General features: G+C 43.6%; 1 protein-coding gene across 1 annotated transcript in view; it reads right to left on the bottom strand.

Annotated features, from left to right (window-relative positions):
• Positions 1 to 3,323: 3,323 nt before the first annotated feature.
• Positions 3,324 to 26,845, bottom strand: part of Lpar3 (lysophosphatidic acid receptor 3) — a 49,294-nt gene continuing 25,772 nt past the window's right edge. The window contains exon 3 of the mRNA XM_028788118.1: positions 3,324 to 4,742. Coding sequence (XP_028643951.1) covers positions 4,414 to 4,742 — 329 coding nt within the window. The 3' untranslated portion in view covers positions 3,324 to 4,413. The remainder of the gene's footprint in view (positions 4,743 to 26,845) is intronic.

The following is a 26,845-nucleotide window of genomic DNA, read 5'->3' on the forward strand; positions in this document are numbered from 1 at the left end:
ACATTTGCATACTGACACAGTTTAGAAGTTCCTAGTTGCCATAAATCATGCTTTGCTAATCACCTTTGCTTACAAAGCCCTTTCTCTGTTTGGAATCATTTCCTTGGCATATATTCTCAAAAACTGGTTTACTCTAGGAGTAAAACCCTTCTTCATTCGGATAACTTATTGTCATTAAACATTGGCTTTTTGGAAGTTATTCATAGTTACTAAGAAACCAGCAATTTTTGCTAATAGAGAAGATCGCAGGGGGAACTTAAATAAATCCCACTCTTAATTTAGTCACAACTTATTTTGAACACTCATTCAATCATGTGGTTTTCAGTTTCCTTGTGTGTTATACTGAGATTATCTTCATGACAATTTCCTCCCAGATGCATTAATTGCACCCTTCTTTCTATCAGAAGAAGAACTTTTCGTGTTACTCTCCCTCAAAACAACAAACCCCACTCTCTGCTCACTGGATCAAACGCTGCTGCCTTCTATAAAAGGTTTGATCTGTTCTCTCAAGATCACAGGGACAATAAACCTTACTTTTAATGACTTGCGATGTCTGAATTTTACACCTACCTTTGCTATTCATTGTTGTGTCAAGATCCTAGAGACATGAGGAGGATATCAAGCCATATCGTCCATGGTCTTATGCCAACTATGACCACAAAGAATGTCATTTGAATTTTGATGGGCATTGCATCAAATCCATAGATTACTTTGGTGATACAGTCATGTTCATACATTCATCCTGCTGATCCAGGATCATGGGAGGTCTTTTTGTTTAGTATCTTTTTAATTTCATAACAAGTTAATTTTTTATTATATACCTAGTATAGGATATTTTTCCTAGTTTCTGTCTGAGCAAGTTTATTATTAGTATATTTGGAAGACATTTGGCTTGTGTGCTGACTCTGTAACCTGAAACACTGTTAATCAGCTATCGCTGTTATGGAGAGACCCTGTCTCAAAAACAAGCCGGACAGCATCCAGATGAATGACACCTTGGCCATCGTCATCTTGACATCTGGTCTTCTCATACATGGAAAAACATGTGCATATGTACCACACACTTGAACATGTACAAGCACAAACAAATGTGTACACACATAAAAAGTGGAAAAGTGACTTCAGGAAGTATCAGATATTTTTTCCTAATGTGCACAAGGACCCAGCACAAGATACGGTACCCAGCTCTCCCTTTTTGATTCAATATACCTTACTGTGTAATGTGCAAGCTGTAACCTCAACCACAGAGGACAGGTGCACCTTATGGAAATGAGACTGTACAAGTTTGAGATTGCTGATACACAAAAAATATTATGTGTTGCTGCATAAAATTGTATCTTTTTAAAAACAGCCATGAATGGCAAGATCCAAAACTAGGTTGGAGTAGTGAATGGCCAACTCGGATCACTGACTGTCACCCACAGTGACCGTGTTACATAGTAGGATGGAACCCATACTTTTATTTATGTGCCGAAACCTCTGCACACAAGTCAGTGCTGCATGGGTTACTGTTTGCGCTATAAACCTCATCCCAGATGTTACAGGCAATAAACCACCCAAGGCCCTAACAACTGCAATCGATAATCTGTCATCTGATAATTTGAGAAAGAGGGCTAAGATGCAGTGGAGAAAATGAATAAAATATAGCAGCAGGGCAAAAATAAATCCACAGCAACAGCGTGCCTCCTAATACTTCTATCTCTGTGGAAACTAATATTAAATCACGAGCAAATTGTGTCATGTGTTTGGGAGAGCATCACACAAAATGTACTTTCTCTTCCTTTAAAAATCCTCCTAGCAATCTCAACCCCAGCTTCTATGCCTCAAGGACAATATATAAAACTGGAAGGCGCTTTGGGGATTTCCAATTTAACACCATGTTTAGTGATCCACCAAGGGAATGAGATTCTATGGTAAGCTCCCCGGAAATCAGATCTGCTGTGTGGTGTTTTTAATTCTCTTCAGGACACAGTGAGATACTTTGTGTTATAGGCTAATGTCGAGGCTATTTTTATTCCAGATTCTAATGAGTCTCGAGTTTGTCACTAAGTCACCTTCATGGGTGTCTTTACACAGCTTACCTTCATTACACTTGTTCCACAATGAGGAAAGGAGAACCACATAGTCTATGCCCTTCACTGGGGTGACTAGAGGACTATCCTATCGAGCTAACAGGCAGAAGACAAGTACCTTGGCCAGGCCCATCAGCAAACAGAGCTCGGAGAAACCTGTAGTCTGCATGGAGCAATGTTTGCAGGTGAACAGAATCACGGTTGCTGTCACATATGCTGGGGGCTTGGTCCCAGGCCATCTTAACATGAGGTGGGCATGTGCTCAGAACCCAGGGCATCAGAACTGACCCGCTGACCCATTTTGACCTTTAGCATTTGTAGAAAAGGATCAATATACTGGTTTTCATAAGGGTGTTCACATAGTTGGAGGCATACAGAGATGGTGAAAGTTAGTTGGACTTGTACAAATGCAACTGGGCGTAGTTCTGTCACTCTATTTAGATCCGGGGCTTCTAAAAGTCACAAACAGGCATTCAGTTGCAACAAAATTGTTTTTCACCAAAAAAATTTCAAAAGCTTGTTTTCAAACATTTTTTTTTCTTTCCAAGATAGCAGTTTGATACCGGACTAATTTCTCTCAACAGCACAGATTGATCAGAACAGCACAGACAATACTGCAGACTTAAAGAGATGAGGTCTTGTTTGACCTGTGCTTAGACTCAACTATGGAGCTGACAAAGTCTGGGTGAGACATTCAGTAAGAGCATTGCAAGGAACGCAGGTAAGATTTGCAGACTCAGGATCTTAGAACTGTCAGAGGAACACTCTTTCTTTGCCTTTATTCCTCTCACACACCAAATGTTGGATTTTCCGAGTGGTCTCTGTGAACTCTGTAACCCCTCCAAACATCATTTCCAAATATACATGAATTCCCTATTCTTGTGCCGTTCTCAAGATGTGTGTGAGCATAAAAACAAAAGCTATATATTTCCACCCTGTGTTTCCACATTTTTGGATCCCCTCCAGACACCATTCTGAATATGACACTCGGATGCAGGGCACTAAAAATGGTTCTTGCCTCAAAATAAAACCTTTAAAGATCCCTTAGTAGCTATTCAGGGACTGGAATTCAATTTCCATTCTCCACCCTTTGGCCAGCTGTAGATTCGGAATGCTCACATAAAACACCGAGAGTATGCACTTCATGGCAAATTTGATTTTTCTTCTACAATAGAAGTATGAGTCACAGTTACCACAAGCTGTATTTTTGCTTAGATAACATACAAAGCAATAATGGACCTCATCAAGTGATAACAGGTCCTTTAAAATTTTTATTTTATAGGTAGCTTTCACATAAGGTAGGTACACCTACCTACTGCATCAAGCATGTAAGATCCAAGACTTCAAATCATAATGCTCTATATTTTAGGCCATTATATCTCAAAGCATAACTTCTTAAAATCTTTTATTACAAGTAGTTTGTGCACATAAATGTTACATCACAACAGCAGAGAGGAGAGAGAGAGAGCGAGAGAAAGAGAGAGAGAGAGAGAGGAGAGCATGTAAACATTTGCAAACTACATAAATACTATAGTACCTGCTTTGAAGTTATTCTTACCTTAAGTCAGAATATACTCTAAATGTCTTACATAGAAAACACTGGTCAGTAGCCTATGTGTATGGAACATTATTTTTGTTTTTAACTGATCTGCCTTTCATAAGCCTTTGAAGGAGAAAAATACAAGATCAAAATTCAGTCCACAAGTAAGATAAAGAGTGCTGGCAGCCTTGGTTAAAATATTAGATGTGCAATTACTCTGCACATAGGATCCAGCAAGCCCCTCAGTGGTATCTGGATAACCAAGACTGAGGATCTATTCATGCTCATATTGACGCTATTTGAAGAGGTTCAGCCTGCCGGTCAATATCATCACTTACTTTTCTATACAGCTGCCCATCTAGCTCCTGGCTGTGGCTTCTCTGGGGAAGTCAAAATCCACTGCTAAAATATTTCCTGAACATTTTAAATCCGTGCTGAAACAACTAGAGTCTAGCAGCTACACAAGGAGGCTCAGGTACCATTATTTACTACTTCCTTTGACCTAGGACCTTCAACACCATCTTTGAAAACACACAGACAATGGCGGCAAGATGGTGGCAGAGCCCAACATGCCCTGCGAGATTGCTTGAGTTCGGAGACAACAAGCTGGAACCCACTGTTCATCTCTCCCTTTTCTGTGCACTTTTACTAAACGCAGTATCTTATCTTGACAATGAAAACTTAAAAGCCCCAGCAATGATTCATGGAGGCCTCTAACAACCCTGTCCACGTGCTTACTGAGACAGGTGAGGCTTCTTTACTGCTCTTTCCCCGGGGGAAGAGGGCGGAAGCGTCCTTGGCTTAGGAGCTGTTCTTGTTGCACGCCTGCCCCTGGCTAATGCTGTCCTCCAGGTACTGGCTGCCCGTGTCGCTCCTGCTGTGGATGGTAGAGGGGATGCGGGAGGGGCGCCTCTCAGTGCTGCTATCCTGCGCGGCACAGCAGATCATCTTCCGCATGGTGTTGTACATGTCCTCGTCCTTGTACGAGTAGATGATGGGGTTCATGACGGAATTGAGCAGTGCCAGCAGCAGGAACCAGCGCTTCACGTTCTGCACGTTACACTGCTTGCAGTTCAGGCCGTCCAGCAGGAGCACCACTAGACCCGGAGTCCAGCACACCACGAAGGCACCTGCGGGAAGAGACGAAGAAGTAAGGGCTGCTCAGACCTCCGCATGCTGACTGGGGCTTCTGTCCCCTTTTGTGTTTTGTCACAGGCCATGGGGAGCTTACATCCTTCAGTAGAAGGTTAGAGGTGAGTGGATGGAACCCCCTTTGGTCATCCAGGGCATCAGTCATCTGCTCCTCCAGGCCTCATTATTGATAAAAGATAACCTTTATAAAGTAATTATAGGGTGTTCTACATACGTGAGCCCCAGCAGTGAACTACATTAGAAGGCTGTGGTAGTTACTCACATTTGGACAGAGAGGAAACTGCAGCCCTATTCCTAGTATCTGTGTGCAGGGCCCCAGAACTTCTTACCCATTCTGCTGTTCCCGACTTCAGACTTTCTAAACACTTCCTTGAAAATTCTAGCAATGACTAATGCACCCCACACACAACTCCCCGAAGTCACCCCCCACCACCAAATGACACCGTACAATGGGTATTGTCAGGGGCAAGCAGCCGTGGCCCCTATAGCATTATCTTTAGACTTGAATTAAGTCAAAAGTTCCATCCATCACAAACGCACAACTGTTCTCTGTGACATGTTCACAGGCTGTTTACCTAATCACTTGCTGAGATCTCCATTGGTTTTGTAAGAAACAATTCTCTCGTAGTGTGATAGACAGAGATGTGCTTTGTAGAGCGTGGTGGACCACGAACACCATCCACTAGTAACTGGATCGCACTGACCTTCCCTCTCAGCTCAGTGATGCTGAAACAGGTTCAGTATTATGCTGCCCAGTTAACATAGCCTGGGGCAACAGCCAGCAGCTACCTTTTCTATGCTGCCTACGAGTCAGGCCTTGCGGGAGAAATGTGTTTCTTGATTAACTCATAGGATCATGCTATGAGACTGGCAGCAGAGAAGAAGTTACATACTTTGCCCACAATAAATAGGTCTGCTTTCCTCCACGGTGATATTCTTCACCGTGATGGTTCTATCTCTTTACCATGATGTGGTTCTTCTTCAGTGTTCTTAGGATGCCATTGCTTACAAATCAAGAAATATTATTCATCTCAAGCTTACCACATGCTTGGGGCTGTGCCAGACAGTGCCAAGGAGCTACCAGCTACCATGGAAAACAGAATTCGCCAAGTCTATGAAACCGTACCAACAACTAGTTTCTCTCATTGGCTACAATCTCTGGGGAGTTTTCTTCTTGCTGTTCACATAAACGTGGTTGTATGTGAGGATCAGAGTTGATGAGAAACAGTCTGAAATACTACTGTGTTTGTGCTTCTGAGCTGGGGCTTTGCTTGGGCCAAAGTCAGACATGTAAGAGATAACAGTAGAGGTTAGTTTTCTCATTTATAATTACACATCACCAAAGCCTACTGCTTTCCCCGTTACACTTGTTTGGTGTGTGTGTGTGTGTGTGTGTTCCTGACCTGACTAACACATGGGTAAAGAACTGGATGTGAGTTTCAGAGAGTATGGGGTCTTCATGCACTTATTGTTCAGCTCCTGCAGATCCAAGCCACAGCGGAGGGACAAGGCTTCCTCCACTGCACATCAGGGACTTCATGGCACATCTGGATTTTTACACTGTGGCACAAATCCTTTGGTGGGTGTGCAATCAGTTATTCGGCCTGGACCATATATACTTTTTTTTTTAATAAAAAGAGGGTAGACTAGAATGGACTGACTCGGTTTATTACACAGACCAGTATATTTAATTTCTATTTAACTTTATATGTCACATATGGGTATACTGGCAATGGAACAACAGATCCCTATCTTTAAAAAGATTTATTTTTATAGTTTTTAATAAAGTGTGTTTGTCTGGGTACACGTACAGGAATATGGGTGCCAATGCAGGCATCCAGCGGCATCAGACCTGGAGCTGGAGTCATAGGTGGCTGTGAGCTACCTACAGTCAGTGCTGGGAACTAAACTCAGGTCTTCTAGAAGAGCAGCATGCCCTCTTAACCACGAGCCATCGGTCCGCACCCCAGGGCATATTTCTTATTTCTGGACTTAGTGAGGTCTTTGAAAAGCACTAGTTTGAACCTCTTTCCAGCTCCAATGGTCTGTATTTTCCATAACAAAATTTATTTTTGTTGCTGTTTCTTAAAGAGGGTTGCAATGTTGTCAAGACACAAGTGCTAAACAAGCCAGACATCAGAAGCTAAGGCTGCCAACACTGATGGAAGAGTCTTTCTGTATGAAATTGCTCAACTGCAAACAAAACAAAACAAAACAAACAAACAAAAAACTCCAGTGGGAATGTTCCAGTGTCCTTGGGGAGAAAGGAAAAGGAATGAGGAGAAAGGAAAATAATAGGAGGAAAGGAAAAAAAACAACTTCTGATTTAGACTTTGTTAAGCACACAGTAACATTTAATAAACATGGAACTTCCAAGCCAACGAGACGGGGCAATGGAGCTGAAGGAAAGAGAAAAGACCTCAATAAGAAAGAAGGAAGTTTTCAGATAGTGTGTGTGTGTGTGTGTGTGTGTGTGTATCTGTGTGTGTATGACTGTGTCTGTGTGTGTTGTGAGTGTGTTTGTGTGAGTGTATGTGCATGTGTGTGTGTGTGAGTGTGAGAAAGTGTGTGTGTCTGTGAGTGAGTGTGTGTGAGAAAGTGTGTGTGTCTGTGTGACTGAGAGTGTGTGTGTGTCCGTGTGAGTGAGTGTGTGTGTGTGTGTGTTTAAATCTTGAAAGCTATATTTCTCACTCAGCACATTTGTCTGTGTTAGTCAATCAGGTGACATAAACACTACAAATAAACCTTTAAGTTGGTGCCTACTTGCTAATTCTCTCTCTCCCTCTGTCTCTGTCTCTCACACACAGACACATACACACACACACACATTTTCACTTTCTCTTTTTCAAATAGTTTATTCAGCAGTAATGCGGCACTTTTTATTGAACCCTAATTATATGTCAGTACTGTTTTATTAATTTTTTATGAATTAAGCACTTAATTTTTCAGTGCATTTCTCGGAAACAGGCACTACAATTTTCATTTTAGCCCTGAGGCCCACTGCCAGGTGATGTGCTGAAAGGCACCACTTAGTTGGTAACTGGCAAGACCAGAATTTTAACCGGGGAGCCTTGCACCTGTCCTCTTGCTAGGCTGACCACCCGGCAGTGAGTCAGAATGTGTTTTCCTGCAGAGGGAAGGAAGAGAAGTGCCGCTCCTGGATTCTGAGGTTCTGTTACGTCATATCTGACTGTGGAGCAGCATCCAAGTCAGTTACAGATGTGCAACAGGGAGATTTATCTAGTAGGAAAGGGAGAGGTGAGAATAGAAGGAAAAGGTAGACCAGATGGACAAAGAGAAAAAGTAAAGCTGGCCATAGGGTAAAGGAAAATAGTCATGCTGACCTTCTGTTTCTATTGTTTCCATGAACAATGAAAGACAAGTCTCCTCTGAAAGGACACCCTAAGCTCGGTGGCAGGGGTCGGGGCACCGAGGAAGGCTGATTACCTACAGAATAGGTGTTTCATGCTGAGGCCCACATCCTACACATTAACTGGGATAACGTAAGACCCCAAGCCCTGAAGTCCAGGTTCTCATCCATGTGCTCCACACAGAGCAGGTACTGTTGTATGTGATCTGACAGTTAATTTTCTAGAGGGTCTTACAGTGAGTCATCCAAAAGGTATGATGTCACTCTCTCAAAATATTTTAAATGACAAGTCAGGAATAGTCTGGGCCCTGGGAATCTGTAATAGTAGAAAATTCTTTGAAAGAATGTGAGAAATAGTGGATGTATGTGGGGAACTGTATTAATCCTTAAAAACGGGAGGAAAGGGTTGAGACATGGCTGGGAATTTACCTAGCATGCATGAAGCTATGGGTCCTTCCCACTGCTACCACCAAACAAAACAAGTGGTAGTGCACTTGGAGAAGTGGAGGCAGGAGGATCAGAAGTTGAAGTTCATTGTTAGTTGCATAGAGGTTTAAGGGCAAATTGGGACACATGAGACTCTGTCTCAAGTAAAGTGAGTGGGGGTTGGGAGAGGAAAGATATCCTGGGAATAGAACAGCTCAGTCAGCCCCCATCAATCTTTTATAGTTTCTAGAAAAAAAATCTTAAAGGAATGCTCTGTCTCCATCTCCGTCTCCTTCTCCCTCCCCTTCCCCCCTCCCCCCTCTCCACCTCTCCCCTCCTCCCTCCCTCTCCTTCTCCCCCCCCCCTTTGTGTGTAACAGAAGGTTCAATGCATAAACAATTATTGGAAGGAACTACCAGGGTTCAAAGAAGCCATGATAAGATCAGGTTCCCTCCTAACAACAGAATCAGCATTAACCAACAGGCATCAGTCCACTGGTGCCTATCTGGGGACGAGGGGAAGAAATTAGGAATGCTTTTCTTGGAGAAGATTAGGAGAAGACATGATGGGTCAAGTGTCTTCTAAGACCTGCATGTTGACCACACAGAGGAGATAAGAAAGAGCTTGCCTGGGGTGTCCAGGAGGGCACGTGGAGCACATGGAGCCAGACAAAGAGCTAAGATTTGGATGCAAGGCTTCAAGCAAATGGGGGGATTTAAGAGAAACCTCTATGTGCAGGTCGAGTCTCGCTGGGCCACATATGTCCTTTTGTCTACATCATTCTAGGATGCATACTGGGAGATTTTAATGTTAAAAATAAAGATAGGCTAAATTTCTTCTGAACTTATTTCATTTAGGAAATTGCCAAATTCTATGTAACTATTAGACTCAACCCATTATAAAATTCAGACAGATTTGGCTTGTTATAGGCAGCTCCTTGCCTAAAAACTGATCAAGGTGAATTCTCTAGACTGTTAGTTTCCCATGTTAGCTGGCCATCTGAATTACAAGGGAAGTCGTGTGCATGTGCACGTGTGTGTGCATGTGTGTGAAGGTGTACATGTGTGGGAGCACACATTCACTTGTGTGCACTTATAGACAAACTTGGATGCCATGTTTACATGTTGTCCACCTTGTTTTTTTGGGGATAATCTCTCATGAGCTTGACACTCATCAAATGGGTTAGTCCTGCTAGCCAGCAAGTGCCAGGGATGTGCCCTGTATTCTACTCAACAGTGAGACAATGTTCACGTACCACCATCTACCCACCACTGAGACTGCGGTCATGTACCACTACATTCTGGTTCTTTTTTACACGGGTTCTGATGATCAAACTCAGGTCCTTATGCTTACAAAGCAAATACGCTACACACTGAGCAATCCCCCCATCCTAATAAGAGAAAATTTTAATAATTTACCTTCTGGTCCCCCGGTGGACCTAATATCAGCATCTCTGGAAGTGTGTAGGACTGACAGATTCCCTGGGTGGGTATAAGGTAGCTAACTTTGTAAACTATCTCTAAGCTGACCCAAAATGATTCAAACAATCTGACCTGGATGACAAAAATCACAGACTCCATATTTAAAAGGGGAAAGAGGCAGAATCCTTCAGACTCCATATTTAAAAGGGGAAGGAGGCAGAATCCTTCAAAATGAGAAAGACATATCTCTAGAGATCACATTCTTTACCACAGATTCAAAAAAAATGCTCATGTTCACACGTATAAATCGGTCTACAAACCCTGGCCTCAAAACGACTCCACAGGCAAGACACACACGGTCCTCCTCTGGGCACCGTCAGCTCTTCGTTTTTGCTTTGCCAGAAATTCCTTCCCACCCCTTTAACCTGAGGTCTGGTTTTCGTTCCAAACTGAGCACCCATCCATCACCCACAGTGGTCAGTCCTTCCTTTCAGTTCCTCGATGCCTTCTACTGCAGCATCCACATGTCTCTGGGTGCTCTGCCTGCTTCAGTCCATAGTATCATGGCCCCCAGAGCTCTTGGCCAGGCAGAGTGCTTAGAGGTTTAGATGCTTCCCATTTAAAGCTCAGCCATGCAAGTTCGCTATCTTAGTCTCCTAGGTGATGAACTTTGGCATTTAGAGTACTTGAGCTTGAGCCCCGGAAGGAAGGCCCCATCCCCCTGCACAGGCTCTTAGCACTGTGCATTATTTAAAGTGATTTTTAATGCACAGCCCTTATCTCCAGGCCTCTCATAAATCCCCTAAGTGAGCGAGCTTTACCTTAGATATCCTTGTCATCCTTAGCATGAAGCTGCACCTTAACCAGCAAAGGAGATAAGTCAGATGAACCTGACTGAAGGCTATGAAGAGTCACACGGCCAGGCACTAGGCTAGCTGGCTGCCATCACCTGCCACTGCTGACAGTGTACGCCCCTGCCTCTCAGGACTTGGCAGGAATGGAAACCAGGCCCTATGACTCCAGCAGCTCTCGGAGAAGAACTCAGAGGAAGAAACATTCCGTTGAGCTGGGTATTGAAGTTCAGGAATGACTGTGCAGAGGTGTCGGAGAGAGAGCTCGAGGCACCCGGGGAATCCCAAACAACCCAGGATGGTTTTAAACCAGGTAAGCCAGTGAGGAAGTCAGATGGAGCCTGAGAACTGAAATCTGGACAAGTTCCCTGTGTAGTACTCAGGGATGTGGGTTTTGTAGCTCAGACTCTAGATGCCTCCTTCAACAACTTCACCCAGAGAAATGAGCTAGAATGCCCTCGAACATCCATTCTAGATGATGAATTAACTTCTCTCCCAAGCATCTGAAATGGCGTGAGTTATGTGCCCTTCTTGAAAGGACTAAGAAAACATTTCTTTGTATGGTTCATAACGGAATGCCAGTAAGGAAGACTAGGTCAAAGGTTTCTCTGTCTCTGTAGCCGCTCAATGGATCGTGAAGTCAAGTTAGTAGCTCACAACCGGCACTGAGAAGAAAAATGAACTGAGCAGAAAGCATCGGCATGTATAAAGTGCAGGAAAAGTATATGTGTTTCATAAGATGGGCTTCAGTCATACACGTGTACGTGTGTGTGTGTGTGTGTGTGTGTGTGTGTGCTGGGCTGGGATTTGGAAGCCATGGCGTTTCTTATTGCCGATTCCAATTTAAAACTAAACTCGAAAACCTACTTCTCTATATTAGTGGTTTTCAAATCACTTTTTAAAAGTGGAAGGATACTTTTTTTAAAGGAACTTTCTCATCAGGATTTTTAGTCAGGTTGGTTTTTTTTTCTGACTAAAGAAAGCATGGGAGAGGGAGTGCTGAGTAAGCTGCACACAGCGAATTTGCTCTCATCTTTATCCCAAGGGCCTCTCGTCCCCATCACATACAGTGATGATTTGAATCTGTTCCTCAGGGTGTCAGGCTTTTCCACACTTGTTCCCCCAGCTGGTGGCACTGTTTTTCCAGGCTGTGGAACATCTGGAAGGCGACGCTGCACTGGAGGGAGTAGGTCACTTGGGAGACGGATGCTCAGAGGTATAGCATACCTGTCTCCTTCATATCCCACCCCGTTTCTTATCTGCCCATCTTCTCACCAACACGGACTAAACAACATGCTTGTATAGTCCTTACTATGATGGACTAGAATCCTCTCTAAAGCCCTGTTATGTTGCTTCTGTTTCATAGCTGGTTATAGTGACAAGAAAACCCCAACCCACCTACACACATTTCCGCCCTTGGCTGGCCCACTGAGCACATTCTGGAAACTACCGCTACATAAGGCAGCCTTTTGATACTACTGACTCTTAAAAGTCTTACATTTTTTTCAGTCTAGCTTTATCTACATTCCCAGATAGACAGGAGGAGGTGAGTCTGCTCCCAACTGAATCAGGGTTGGCGAGGGAGGGGAATCCACTTATGATGTCAGTTGCTACCAAATGAAAACGAGATGTGAGCTAAGTATCTCCCAGCTTAGCCAGTTCCCCGGGAGTGCTTGGGCATGGTAAGCTGTGAGAACCACCAGCCTGACCGAGGCTTCTGAAGACTGGCAGAAGTCCAGGTGAAAACCTGACCAGGATCTGAAAAGGTTTAGATGGATGGCAGATGTGTTTGAGGTCGAGAGGGAGAGACAGAACTTGAAGACGAGTTGCTTTCTTGGATGTAGGCACTGAGGGTAGAGTAAGAATCAAGAAGACCTGGGAAGCACGTGTCTGGGATTGCCAAGCAGAGGAAACTGAGGAGGGCTCTGTCTGGAGGTGGGGTGGAGAAAACAGTTGTTCAGTTATAGGCACTTAGAGTGTGTGTGACTTTTTTTTTACATGTAGACAGCAGCTGGAAACAAAGTTGCGACTCTGAGAGCAATGCATAAACATGCTGACTTGGGAGCCATCAGCTGCAGGCTGCAACTGAAGCCATATGCCGTTCTGTCAATAAGTATCTACTAACTAAGTGCCTACCACAGCAGACACCAGAAGTAACTGTCCTCATGATGACAACATTTGAGTGAGAAGCCCAATTGCCTTCATTGCCAAGTGACAGGTCACTTGTACTAATCACACACTGTTATTTCTTAATGGCGTTTTATGCTCTTTAGGTACTCGTTGTAGAGACTCACTAATTGTCTAGTTAGACCATGAAGGAACTTTCTTCTCATAATCAAATAAACTAGTTTGAGTGCCATACTTAAAAATCAAAAATGATGAGCTATTAAAATTAGTTTTTAAATCACACAGTAGAATATTCCTGCCAAGCACTGAGGTGAGAATTTGATGACTTCAGTTTAAGGTTATCAAAAGCATCCAATTAAAGACACATCACATACACATTAGAGGCCACATCAAGGGACAGCAATGCTCCAGGCAGGCAAATTGCCCTCACTCATGTATTTAAGGTGGTTTAGCATTCCTGGGGGAGGAGTAACTGTCACATTGGCTTCAATTGTCAACTCCACAGGATCACTGAGTCGTCTAGGCAGAGGATATCTCACATGAAGAACTGCCAGATCAGAAAGGCCTGTGGCCATGTCTGGGAGACATTTTTAAAATTGTCAATTGATGTAGAAAGGCCCAGACCACTGTGGGAAGTGCCATCTTTGGGCAGGGTGTCCTAGGTTGTATAAGAGGGTAGCTGAGCAAGCTACGAAGGGCAAGCCAGCCATTAGTGTCCCCAGTCTCTGCTTCAGTTTCTGCTCCAGGGTCCTGCCTTGTGTCCCTTGGTGATGGGCTGCAGCATAGAGGACGGGATAAATCATTCCTTTCCTAAGCTGTGCTTGCTGACGGTGTTCACCACAGCAGATAAGCCAACTAAAACAGTATGTGCACGTGATTAGAGTCTCCCTGTGCACAAACCCTGACCTCCCGGACTCATGTTTCTATTCCAGACTCTCAGACATGTATCCATATTTTCATCTGTTTAAAATTTTACACATGCAATTAAAAAAAAACAAACAAAACTTTGACAGGAGAGTAACTCACAAAACACTCATAATGACAAAAACAGCCACGCAGCCTTGTCTCACTCTGGCACATGGACTACTAATTTCATCAAACGGGAGGATATATTTTAAATCTGTTCACTCTGTCATTCTTTGTTTTTAGCCCAGGAAAAAAACCACAGAGTGAAAAGCAATAATACCAACCTAGGAAACCACAGGGCTGTCTGATTCACTAAAATAGAAAATTACAGCCCCACATAAAAATCAGGTGGTGACCCGAATTCTGGCAAAGCAGTCTTCGTATTTACAAAACAAAATGAAAGCGAAGCAAAAATGCAAAGTAAATATGTGTTATGCGTTGAAGCCTTATAATGTATATGGCATACATTAACAGGATATTTAGGGGAAAGTGTTCTTACAATATTGAAGAACTTGGTCCATGGTTTAAAAATGTTGTTTGTATCGGAATTCAAATTCATTTACTGAATTGAATTTATTGAATAAGAGTTTTAAAAGTTTGATAACCAAGAAAAAAAATTTCCCTGTGTCTGAAAGGAGTGGTATGTATACTTCAGCTAATCTGAACAGCTTCAAACAGATGCTGAGCGGGACACTGCCCACAGAGACTCATTTGACACTGCTGTTTCCACTGTCAAGGCTCCTGAGTCTAACAAATAGTTTTTAGACACTTGTTTTAAATTTGTGGCCAGCTTCAGAAAGTTGGATCTCTTCGTGCCAAGCACTTATAAAACACAGCCTGAAGCAGAGGCGCGGCAGCTGGAGCCACAGCTGGCGCCTAATTCTAGTCTTTAACTTGGGGCAAGAGCTAGAAATCATAAACTTTGTTAGCAAACACTGTCTCTACTCCTAGAATCCACATTTAACAGCTTGTGTGTGGACCCCAAGTCTTACCGAGTATTCTCTCAAGGACCTCCCACCGTCTGGGGAAGGTCAGTTGGGAGCATGAGCAGAGAGGGAGCTATTTGGTATAGTATAAACACTGACAGACACCGATTCGTTACCCAAAAGATTTAAAAAGGGCTTCTCACAGAAGTCCCTCTTTTAGAACAAGAAGCCATCTTTGATCCCTTACCCAGAATGTTATCTTTTCAACTGTAGGCATGAAATACTTTGTAACACCAACTGCTCTTAGCACAGAATGGGGTCCTGTGGGAGGCATAAAATGGATGTCTCTTGATGGGTTCACATTTTCAAATAACATGGGAGGCTGGTCCAGGTGGGTACCACTGAAGCTCAGAGGAATGAAGCAGGGAGACATGGGCCCTGAGGGAGTGGATGGAAACCACACTCTCTTACAGAGATGAGAAACTGGGGAAGTAAGCACGGTATCACAGAGGTACCACTGCTCGCCTTGGAGCCCAGATATGGGCATCATGCTTCTAACGGTCTCTAACGATCAAATAAACTTTTTCCTTGAGAGAAACACCCTCACCATTCTCATCATAGAGAGAGAAAAATGCTTGAGATCTGGCAGGCTCTTGAGTTGAAATCCTGTCTATGACCAAGGGCAACCCAGCTCTTTCCTCAGCCTGTAGAATAGAGGATATAGAAGAAGCAGGTGACAAGGCACAGGAGGAGTTTTGTTAGAATTTAGTATGATGATAGGTGGAGAATGTAGGAGGAGCTAAGGTGGGAGGAGCTAAGGTGGGAGGAGTAAGGAGAGGAAGAGGAAAAGGAAGAGGAGTAGCGAGGTGAGGGGGAGGGCGGAGATGTAGGAGCGATGGAGAGCCACAGAGATATGGAGAGCAGTCATGGGTAACAACTTTTATTTAAGTTAGCTAATTGGGAAACGACTCTTTTTGTGTGGGCATATTGTTATTGAGCATTACCAAACATATAAAGCCTTTGATTAATATTTAAGCATTAGAGTCTCATTTTCCTACCGGGCCCATGTGGATGGCGGGATGGTCTGGGCAATGCCCAGTCGTGTAGAGACAGTGTGGAAGATTGACAGAGCCATCTCCCACGCTGGCATCTTGTGGGTGGCAGGGCTGGTGTTTCTGGCTGGTCATTTCTAGCTGCAGAGCACGTGACCTCTGGCCTCGGAACATGGCAGCTGAGCTAGGCAGAGCCACTGCAGCTTAGATAGTGGGCTTGACTAGCAGCTGTTTTAAATAATTACTTCAACAGAAAACACTTCCAAAATGTTGGTTCTGACTGCCCAGAAAGGCTACTCCCTGCTGTGCATCTTAGATAATTTATAAGCAGACCTAGTAATGTACTTTCTATAGTGTGTTCACGTGTGCACACACATGTAAACATGCATTATTTTCAACCACTCTCTGCTGCTATAAAAGACTGCCCTATGGTGGGTAAATTATAAATAATAGAAGTTTATTTAGTTTATACACTGGGAAAACTAAGTGCAATGCCTGCATTCGGTGATGGCTTCACGCTATGTCATCATGTGGCAGAGGAGTGAGCAAGCATTCATGAAACTGGGGCAAGAGAGCGTGACCTTGTCACAAACCTACTGTCAACACAATTAATTCTGGGATTATGATATTCATTCTCCTCTTATTGCCCAGTTACCTCTTAAATGGCCGACTTCATTACACCGATAGTACAGTGACTGGGTTTCAACATGACCTTAAAGGAGATGACTGAACTGTTAATGAGCATGCACCTTCAAGTGTACAGTTCCTCACACTCTGCCCTGCTCCTGCTCAGACCTGGAAGCCCTGCTAGATTGACAGCAAGAGAGATCCTTTTGATATCTTACTCAGCCTGGGATGCCCAGAGCTTACCTTAGGGCCTTCCAACCAAATAGATGGTGTAAAAATACTTGTTATTTTAAGAGTAAATAAATCCCAGATCTTGACTAGAGCCCAGATCCTGTCCGCTCTGATTTTTAATTTATGGCTCTATTTCTCTGTTATGAATCTCTTCACCTGTGCATTGCTGGAATTGGACAAAAGACTCCTTCTGGCTCTTATATTCAGTAACTGTGAGTTTAACCTTCTGTCTCCTTCAGCCATATTCTAATCAAGGGAAAGATCAAAATGGCTATTCCTCATAGTTTCAGATGAAGTTTTGGCTATAGTTTGAGATGATTATCACATAAATCCAGTCAAGACCAGCATCTTGACGGGCATCAGAATGCTACCAGATGTTCATTCAATATTCACTTAACTGATGCTGGACGCTGGTTAAGTTCTGAAAACTGCACTAATTGTTGGGTGACCAAGACAAGGAGGCAAGCAGAATATATAGGTAGCACAGAAGATTGTCCACAAAATGCTACAAGGGTGTTGTCTTAGTGAGCTTTCTGTTGCTGTGATGAAGCCCCATGACCAAAAGCAACGTGGGGAGGAAAGGGTTTACTTCACCGTACAGCTTATAGTCCCTCTTGAAGGGAAGTCAGGGTAGGAATTCAAGGAGGAACCATAGAGACAGGAACTGAAGCAGAGACCATGGAAGGACACTTCTTACTGGCTTGCTCTTCATGGCATTTTCTGAAATAATACAGTACACACCTTCGAAGAGTAACCTTACTTAATATGATGCCAATATGGTGAGTGTACACAGGGCTTCATGCATATGCTTATATGTGTATCACACTGCCCAAGGAAATATCACTCACAGGAATCTATTGTTTATTAGTGGTGACCTCTGGAGTTGTACGATAGGATAGAAGGGCATTGCACCAGGAGGTCACATTACTCCTCCAGAGCTTAATGAACATTTTGTGTGTGTGTGTGTGTGTGTGTGTGTGTGTGTACATTATATTACATAGCTTAGTACTTTGCCATGTCTATAGCTTTATCAGTAGGTGTGACCTCATAGATACCCTGATGAGCATCTACTAACTCATTTTACCAAGCTAAGATTGGACATATCTACTAATAAATTGTTGTTTTTTTAAAGGAATTTTACCTAAAAAATTAGTTACCCTTGATGCCAGAATCATTCTGTGAACATTCTAAGTTTCTCAGATTCTTTTTTTTTTCCTGGTGGAGGTTTTTGTTGGATGAATTTTTGTTTCCTTTTAGTTTAAAAAAAATCCCTTGGAGATCAATGAACTTTATATAATTCAGCTAACAAGTCCCCCAACCCAAATCGATAATTAAAAATAGGTCGTAGTGGGAGATTGGATTTGGACTGAGTATGGTCAAATTATATTGCATGGAGGTATGAAATTCTCAAAAGATAGGTGAATAATATTCTAAAAAATAGGACTAAATTAACAAAATGTATCATATCAGCGAAGGTTGACTGAATAAACTATGATTTATCCAAACAGTGACATAAGCTGTCAAGAAGAATATTAATATGGATATGACATATGCTTATAATTTATTACTTAAATAAAAATAGACCATAAAACATTATGCATGGTATGAACATATTATGCTTAAATGAATTGATTAATTCATTAAATGAGCAGATTCATCAATTATGCATTCATGATTATGTATTTTCGTACTTAGAAATAAATGCTCTCAAAGCAGCTATGTAAAATTCCTAGCAGATGCTATTAATCTCTAGTTGGCACGATCCAAATAGCCTTAACTTCTTCCCTATGCATTTTTATTTTTCATTGGTGTGTTCGTTTTCCCCACAAGCACATCTTTGTTTTAAATCATATACCTCCACTAAAACTATTTCTGTTTCAATCCCTGGGAAAAGTACATCCTCAGACACTGGATTTCTACTGTAACAAACGAAGTCAGACTGATCTCACAGGCTGAGATACCAGAGGTCGCTGCTGCCTCTTTATTGTGGATAGTTCACTAAATGGGAAAATGCAAAGCCAGGATATGAGTCACCGAGAGGTAAAATCATGCTGCAACCCTTGACACAGGATCAATACAGATCAATTACACAAAGCAGGGTATCTGCTGTTAGAAGACTCATCCTCATTTCTTTGTATTTGTTGTAAAGTAAGTCATGAGGTTAAACACAGGATGTACCCAGTGCGGGGCAGTCCTACTGGCACAGGCCTATAATCCTCACTATTTGGGAGGCTGAGGTAGGAGGATCACAAACTTAAGGCCAGCCCAGGCAACTTGCCAAACAGACCTTGTCCTAAAATATAAAATTAAAAAAAAACAAAAGTAAAAGGATGTCTGGGACTGTAGCTCTAGGGGGAGCTATCTGGGACTGTAGCTCAGCAGGAGATGTCTGCCACACACAAGTCTCCAGGATCAGTCTCTACTACTGCAAAGAAAACATAAACCATAGAAAACAAAGTAGCCTGGACAGTGTCTTGAGCCCACAGGTCCCAAATGATCTTTGACCCTCTGCCCCCAGAGCACAGTGATGGCGGCTCCCATCTGAATACAAGGGCATTAACCTGGGAAGTGGAAATGCCAATGGCTTGGGTATTACGCGTGAGAAGGATGCTGGGATCTTTTCAGTTACAGAGTCCATCTTCCAGGCAACTGAAGCTTAAGACTTCTAAGTAGAAGCATTCCCACATGTACTCATACCTGGATCCTACTGACTACAAGTCTGACTTTTCCTGGCTACTGTATTACAACAGTAAGCATCCCTTCTTGCAGTGTGGGTGTTCTCTTGTCACAGGGACAGGAGGCCATCAACCGTGCTGTGGTTTGATGAGAAATGTCCGTATACGGTCATGCATTTGAATGTTTGATTTCCAGTCGGTGGTGTTTGGGAGATGAAGGAACTTAAAGGACTCAAAGCTTTGTTGAAGGAACTACATCATTGGGATAGGCTTTGAGCATTTAGAGCCTGACTCAACTTCCTTTTTGCTCTGCTTTCTGCATTTGGTTGAAGATTTGGTCTCTCGTCTCTCTGTCTATGTCCTGCCATGCCTCCCCTATCATGATTGGTTCTCTCATGAAATTATAAACCCAAATAAACTTTCTCCTTCAACATCTTTGGTCATGGTGTTCTAGTACAGCAGCAGAAGTAACTAATACAAGCTGCACGCACCCAGTGGTTCCTATTCCTCTGAAAGCCTTGTTGTCCCGCCCGTTCACTGGGAGCTCTGAGGTACTATAGGGCTGGGAGCAACTACACTTGCTTAGAACTGCAATTAAACGGTCAAACTAAGCCAATGGAGCACTGAAGGATAGTGTTAGCAGTAAGTCACACTGAAAGACTTTAGGGAAACATTCTCCACCGCAGACACAGCCACGGTTTGTTAAGGACACCAAGGAAAAACAAGTCATTGCTTTACGGCCAGAGTATGGAATTAGGGCTAAGGTACCATTAGAGACTCCCATGAAAGATGGAAAAATACTTCATCATCATTATTACTACATAAAATCAAAACCAAACCAAACCCTCCTTCGAGCTCAGCTCTAGAGTTTTATCTGAGATCTAGACACTGGCGCTAAGATAGAGGAAAATACAGTCACCCTCTTCTCTACTGCAAGCCACCTGGTGAAAGTAGACCAGGTAGGCATGGGACACACAAACACCAACATGAGAGCATCTGCTAATCTCAAACCACCAGCTTCCCCAATAACTCACCTTGCTGTCCCCGTGTTTTAATGTGTTCTGTTGCTAAGAGTCCAAATGGCAAACATCTCCAGTCTTTACTTGGCAAGGGCAACATTCAAAGGACCATTCAACTTCTACTGAATATCTTTTTTCCGATCATATCTGACTTTCCCCAAAGCCAACCAGAATTAGTATTTACCCGAGTTTGCCTCAAGGAAATGTAATGCGACACCACCTTTGCCTCTAAAGACTTTGAGTCCAAATTGACTTTGTAATGGACAAAGCAGTGCAAGTGAGAGCTCACTGTTCCATCCCAAGAACATGGCAGTGATAACCGCTCGGTCTTGTAACTAGTGCACCCCGCTAGAGGCAGAACATAGGCTTGTTGTCTTAATTTCTGCTCCTCCCCTCCTCGCTGGTTCTGCTGCCCTGCATGGCCCTTTCCTCTCATGTATTTATTATTTCTTATTCATTTTCCATTAGGAATCGGGCTAATATTTTATTTGGATAGCAATGTCATCTAACTAGGTAACTTGAAAGTTTAAAGGTAGCCACTGGGGCTGGAGGCCTAGCTACCATTGGTAGAGTCTTAGGCCGGTTTCTCAGCCCTAGCCCTTCTCAATTCCATTATGCAGATTCAATCCTTGGAATTCAAGGTTGTATGTAGACTGTGGAGTTATCTTATAAATACAAACCCTTATCAAACTCTTCCAAGGAGTCAATATTAGCGTTACAGCTCAGGATTCAAGTAAAGAAGAAAGACACAAGCTCGCTTTCCCCCTCCCTCTCCTTCCCTCTCCCTCCATCTCCTTCCCTCTCCCCCTCTCTTTCCCACCTCCTCTGCCTCCCCCTCCCTCCCTCTCCCTCTCTCTCCCCCCATCCCATCCATTGGAGAGGGCCCTCTCTCATTCCACAGAAAGCAGTGTCTACCCTGGTCATTCTCTTCAATATTATTCTGACTGGGTGCCTTCTGCTGCTCTCTGCAATTATTTTGCTTGTGGGTTGGTCGATTCACTGATTAACAGTCAATATCCAACTTGGAAAGTAAATATGAAAGTGGGACTTTGTCTCTTTAGTTCACCTGTCTCAAGAAGGCAAGGTTTTAAATGATGCCTAAGGTACTGTACCTGAAGTTGTCACCCTGCCTCCACATTCATGGACACAGATGCATGTATACCTGCACACACACACACACACACACACACACACTCATGGGAAAGGGAGAGAAAAAGGAGAGGGAGGAGAGGGAGAGGGAGAGACAAAAAAGCAGGCCAATGAGAAGGCGGACATTGAACTTTGACCCCATTCCTCCCTCATACTCTTCCCCTGCACTGTTACTGGGTTCCTCCTCGGTTTTTTTCCCCCTTAGTTTTGTTTTTTGAGACAGAGTCTCACTCTGTAGTCAAGACTGGCCTGAAATTCACAGTGACCTTCGACCTTAGCCTCTCAATATCGGCATCATAGCGGTGAGTCAGCCACTTCCGGCTTCCCGCCACGTCCTTTAGAGCCCCATGCATTCCTTAGTCACTATAGCTTTTTCTGTTCTGGGTTGTGACGAATGTTCCCCATTCCGTTTCACCCTACATACTACATATCAAGCTCAACGGCAGCTGATCACACCCCTGTGCCTGGCTAGACTGAGCACACATAAAGGGTAGAGGCTTGCTGCTGTCATGTAGATTTCCCACTTGGCATGGAGTTCCCATGGAGACAGTTTCTAATGAAAAGTGGGTTGGGCTTAGTTTCTCTTCCTGTGTTCTGGAAAGCACGGCACAAGCTTAACTTCGAGGATTGCGGATTGCGGCAGCCCGCTGTGCTGCACTGCTGAGCCTTCATGGAATATTCTAGTTTCTATAGCCAACCACGGACAAGCACCTTCCCAACCTCAGGACAGACAGCAAGCAGGGTGCCTCTTGTCTCTTCCTCCAAAATGACCGACATGAATCCCTACAGTAAACGTTGGGAAGTCAAGCGATTTAAACACTGCCTGGCCTCTTCTGATTTGTCTCTAGCTGGGAATAACTGTCATAAGGTGACGAAGGACGCGTGTCAAATGAACGGGACAGGCAAACAGGACAGGAACTCAGAGCAGAAATGTCAGATGGAAAAATGATGGGACTATAATACCAGAGAAGCCTGTGAACGGAACACAGAGATTGGAATTATTGTAAAGCAGGAATATTCAGACTTTGTCCTTGTGCTGGCTGGCTAAACTTACACCATAAAAACACACCAAGCACCTTCCGAGTCAGGACCATGAATGGCACCATAATAATGGGACAGGGGCCTCAGCCAAGGGGACCACAGGCTGTGCTATCATAGGACCCTGAGACACCAGAGCCCCTCCTCTCATTTTAAAGGGTTGCCATGATCTGAAGCACAAGAACCAGAGGCTCTGACTATAACCCTCTCGTGCCCACATTTGGGCAGTCTAACGCACTGAGTTTTATTGTTATTGTTTGTTTGAGAAGAGGTCTTGTTTTAGTGCCCAGGCTGGCCTTGAACTCCTGGCTTCTGGCCTTGATGCTCATGTTTTACCCTCTGGGGTAAGAACAAGGACTGTACGGCACCACCACATTCAGCCGTGAATAAAGAAAATATTTAAACCGTGCTACATCATGATTAGAGAATTCTCCATTTAAAAGTTACTTTTATTAGTAAGTGAATTATTAGCATAAGAAGTAAGAATAGTAAGATAAGATATACAAACAACTATAAAAAATTTTATATGGGCATAGATCATTCCAAGTTTAAAGGAGGGTTATTGAATGATCACTGGGCCACTGAGGAGGCTCAGACGGTAAAGGTGTTTGCAGCCAGGTCCAACAACCTGAGCTTGATCCAGGGACCCATGTGAACTCACTCTCATAAGTTGATCTCTGAGAGCCACCCAAGCCATGCCAAGAGCACCTCCCCAGTAAAAATAAATAAATGTAATAAATTAAAGATTGCCCATCTTGGTCCAGAATACAGAGAGGTCACATACTCTGTCTTGATAAAGGAAGCCTGGGATAGTATCTCATTTAAACAGTGGGATGTGGACACCTTGATCCTCCCCTTTTCTTGCTTTGTAGATGTCCTTTCTCCAGAAAACCAGCATACATTTTCCTCCTTAAACATACTCTTTGGTTGTAGGAAACACCTGAGTTTGCTATGTGCACAATGACTAATTTACTAATTTTACTGATAGACATTTTGCTAGTTGGCTAAACTCCAGTAAGACTCCCCAGTAAGCCTAAAGGAGCCCATGGGAGAGGACAGAGAGAGAAAGTGCTCTTCCCTTTGGTGCACAGCTTTGAGTCAGCGCCTTCTGGATGGCAATGATGGATGCTTCTTACTCTTCCAGGAAAGGCTATGGTGGTGTATAGGCCGATACTCAGAGCAGTTGACAGAGGGGCAAGGCAGCCTCACACACCGACAGCTGTGCATCCACAGCCAGAGCGCTGAGTTCAAATCCCAGCTCCACAACTCCCCTGTGCCAGCCATGCTAATTCTATTAACCAACCTGTACACCAGCCATCTAACGTGTTATATGGGGACTAATACGGACACCTGCCTACTTCAGGAGTTGTAGGAGTGAACAGACTTCTTGTGTGAAGTCAAGCGTGTTAGAGGCTACTGATTGGCTTTAGAGATGTCCAGAATGAAACCTGGATCTGGGAAAGGCTGGAGAAATACTAAGAAATCAGAGTTATCTAAGTTACAGAAAGAGAAAGTAACTGCTGAAAAATCCCAGAGCGGTAGTGGGGTGTGTGTTTGTGTGCATGTGTGTGTGATTTCATGTGCATTCGTGTGGATATGTGTGTGTATGCATGCGCACATGCACACATGTATGCATGTGTGTATGTATGTATGTATGTATGTATGTTCATATGTATGTATGTGTCAGTGTGTGTGTATGTGTTTGCATGTGTATCAGTGTGTGCATGTGTGTCTGTATGTATGGATGTGTGTGTGTGTATGTTTCAGTGTGTGTGTTTGTCTGTGTACATGTGTGGGTCAGTGTGTGTGTGTGTGAGCATGTGTGTCTGTATGTGTGTCTATGAGTGTGTCAGTGTGTGAATGTGTGAATGCAGATGTACGTGGAGGTTCCTGTCAGGGGACAGCCTGAGGCATTGGTCTTCATCCCCCAATTTCTTTGAGACAGGATCTGGTGTGTTATTTTCTCACCACGTCATATGTAGCCTGTGAGCATCTGCGAGCATCTCCTGCTCCTTGTTTGCATCGCCTGTACAAGTGCTGTCCCTCACAGACAGCTGGAGCCCATGGCTGGCTTCTATGAGGGGCTGGGAGTTCAAACATTTACCCATTGAGCCATCTCCCCAGCCTGAAGGGCAGTGACTTCTCAAAAATAAACTTGCTCACTTAAAGCTAGGTAAATAGAACAAAGCCAGAAAAAAAGAAGTTCTGCCAAAAATCTATCCATTTGGAACCTTTTGTATTAACTCCAAATGCTGTAGGCATCTGGGTTTGCCGTTATTACTTTTGTTTTTATTTTTCATGTCTTTCTCAGCTAGACCAGGTATATATCAAGAACTGAGACCGTATGGTGCAAATTTACTTTTCGATTCCCAGTTTTTTTTCCCACACAGTATCATTACAAAGTGGGCACTGGATCAATATTTATTCATGAGTCAACGATCAAGTGCCTGCATAAATAAATAGTCTTATTGATACTTGTAGACACTTGCCCAAGTGTAAGACGACCTTTGAATACTAAGGGAACAGCAGTTTTCAACTCTGGAAGAGAAGAGCGAGGCAGGAGCCACTGACAGCTGAGATGGTGGATAAGCAGAGCCCTTCCTCGAGGGACCGACAGGAAGCCTCAGTCTCCCCTTCCTGAACAGCAGTTGGGTTTCCGAATCAACCTGCTTACATAGTGGTTCTAATTACTCTTGCCAGAACAAAGGTACTTGAGGAGCCTTTTGTAAGCTTGTTTTGCCTCTGGCAGATGACGCATGCTTGGCAATTAAAGTGCTTGGTGTTACGCCTTGGACTCGGATGAGATGGAGTCCTTGGCTCCTCTGAGGAAGAGCGCTGGGCATGACTGGTAAAGAGACCACGTGCGTGGAGGCCGGCAGAGTCTGCGCAGATTGGCAGCTGCCTTTACGTCCGTGTCACGTGTTATCTGGACCAACCTGAAAGCCAAATGGGAAATAGTTTCTGTACTCTCGTTTGCGAAAAACGGAAGGAAAGAATGGAATTTTGAGTCGGAATTAAAATGATATCATGAGAGATGGCTCAGGAGTTAAGAGCACTGGCTGCTCTTCCAGAAGACCCGGCTTTGGTTCCTCACTTTGACAAGGTAGCTTCCCATTCTCTGTAACTCCAGTTTCCGGGGATCAACACCCTCTTCTGCCCTCCATGGGCACTAGGCATGAGAGTGGTGCACAGACATACATGCTGACAAAACACCCATACACATAAAAAAATTAAAATTATTTGACTGGAGAGTGTTTAGAACATATATAATAGAATCCTATAAAATCTACTTGTAAAATATCCTCCTTGATATGATCAAGACATGTTATATACTCATATGAAAATATCATAATGACACCTGCTAGTATGTGTAATTAACCTGTCCTAATAAAAACATTTAAAAATGCAGGCACACAGAGGCAAATGGGTAGCTTCCTAGGATGGAGGAGTGTATCTACTGATATAATAGGATTATGATCTGAAAGCTATCTGAGAAACTAAAATTGTGGAAAATAAGGTCTTGGTTTGGTCTGGGGCAGGAAGAATATTGGATCAACAGCCTGGGAGCAAGCCAGGCCCCGGGGACTAGGGGACAAGCTGAGAAGGCTAGGGAACATCCCAGTGACAACAGTCTTGTCATTAGCATCTCAACATGAACCATATCTGGTGTCCTGACACTCCACCATCTCTCTTCCCTTGGCCCTAGGAACAGTGTCTGCAACCTGAACTCAATGGGGTCAAATGTCCCAGGCTACAGTGACCAGCCCTCCTGTCTGCCCAGTTGCCCAAATGTCTAACAGGTGTCCCACTGCACCTTGTATGAGTAAAATTACCAAGTACCAAAGATCCTCCATCTTTCACCACTCCCTGATCTACCTGTCCCTCTGAGGGTGGTTACAGCCCTCAGATCCTTATCAAATCTAGTATATTAACTTAATCGTCTCGCAGATGGCCTGCTTCCTCCGGTCTTACCGACTTCAATTCATTCCCCTATATGACCAGCCAGTTTTACAGAAAACAAGTTTGACCAAGCTACCCTGTAGCCTAAGAGTCCTCAGGATAAAATCCAAAGGCCACTGCCAGAAGGGCAGGCGGATTCTATGACCTCACCTGTCTGACTAGCCAGCTTTCTCCCTGCTCTGAACAAGCACTCGCAGGTGACCTCCTTCTGTCTTCTGTTACCTGCCATGTCAGCATGATCCTTTCACTTTCAACAATCGGTACAGATTCACAACCCTGTGCCTCTCACACCCGCACAGCTCA

This window comes from Grammomys surdaster, unplaced genomic scaffold (assembly GCF_004785775.1).
Source record: "Grammomys surdaster isolate TR1022 unplaced genomic scaffold, NIH_TR_1.0 125701, whole genome shotgun sequence".
Classification (NCBI taxonomy): domain Eukaryota; kingdom Metazoa; phylum Chordata; class Mammalia; order Rodentia; family Muridae; genus Grammomys; species Grammomys surdaster.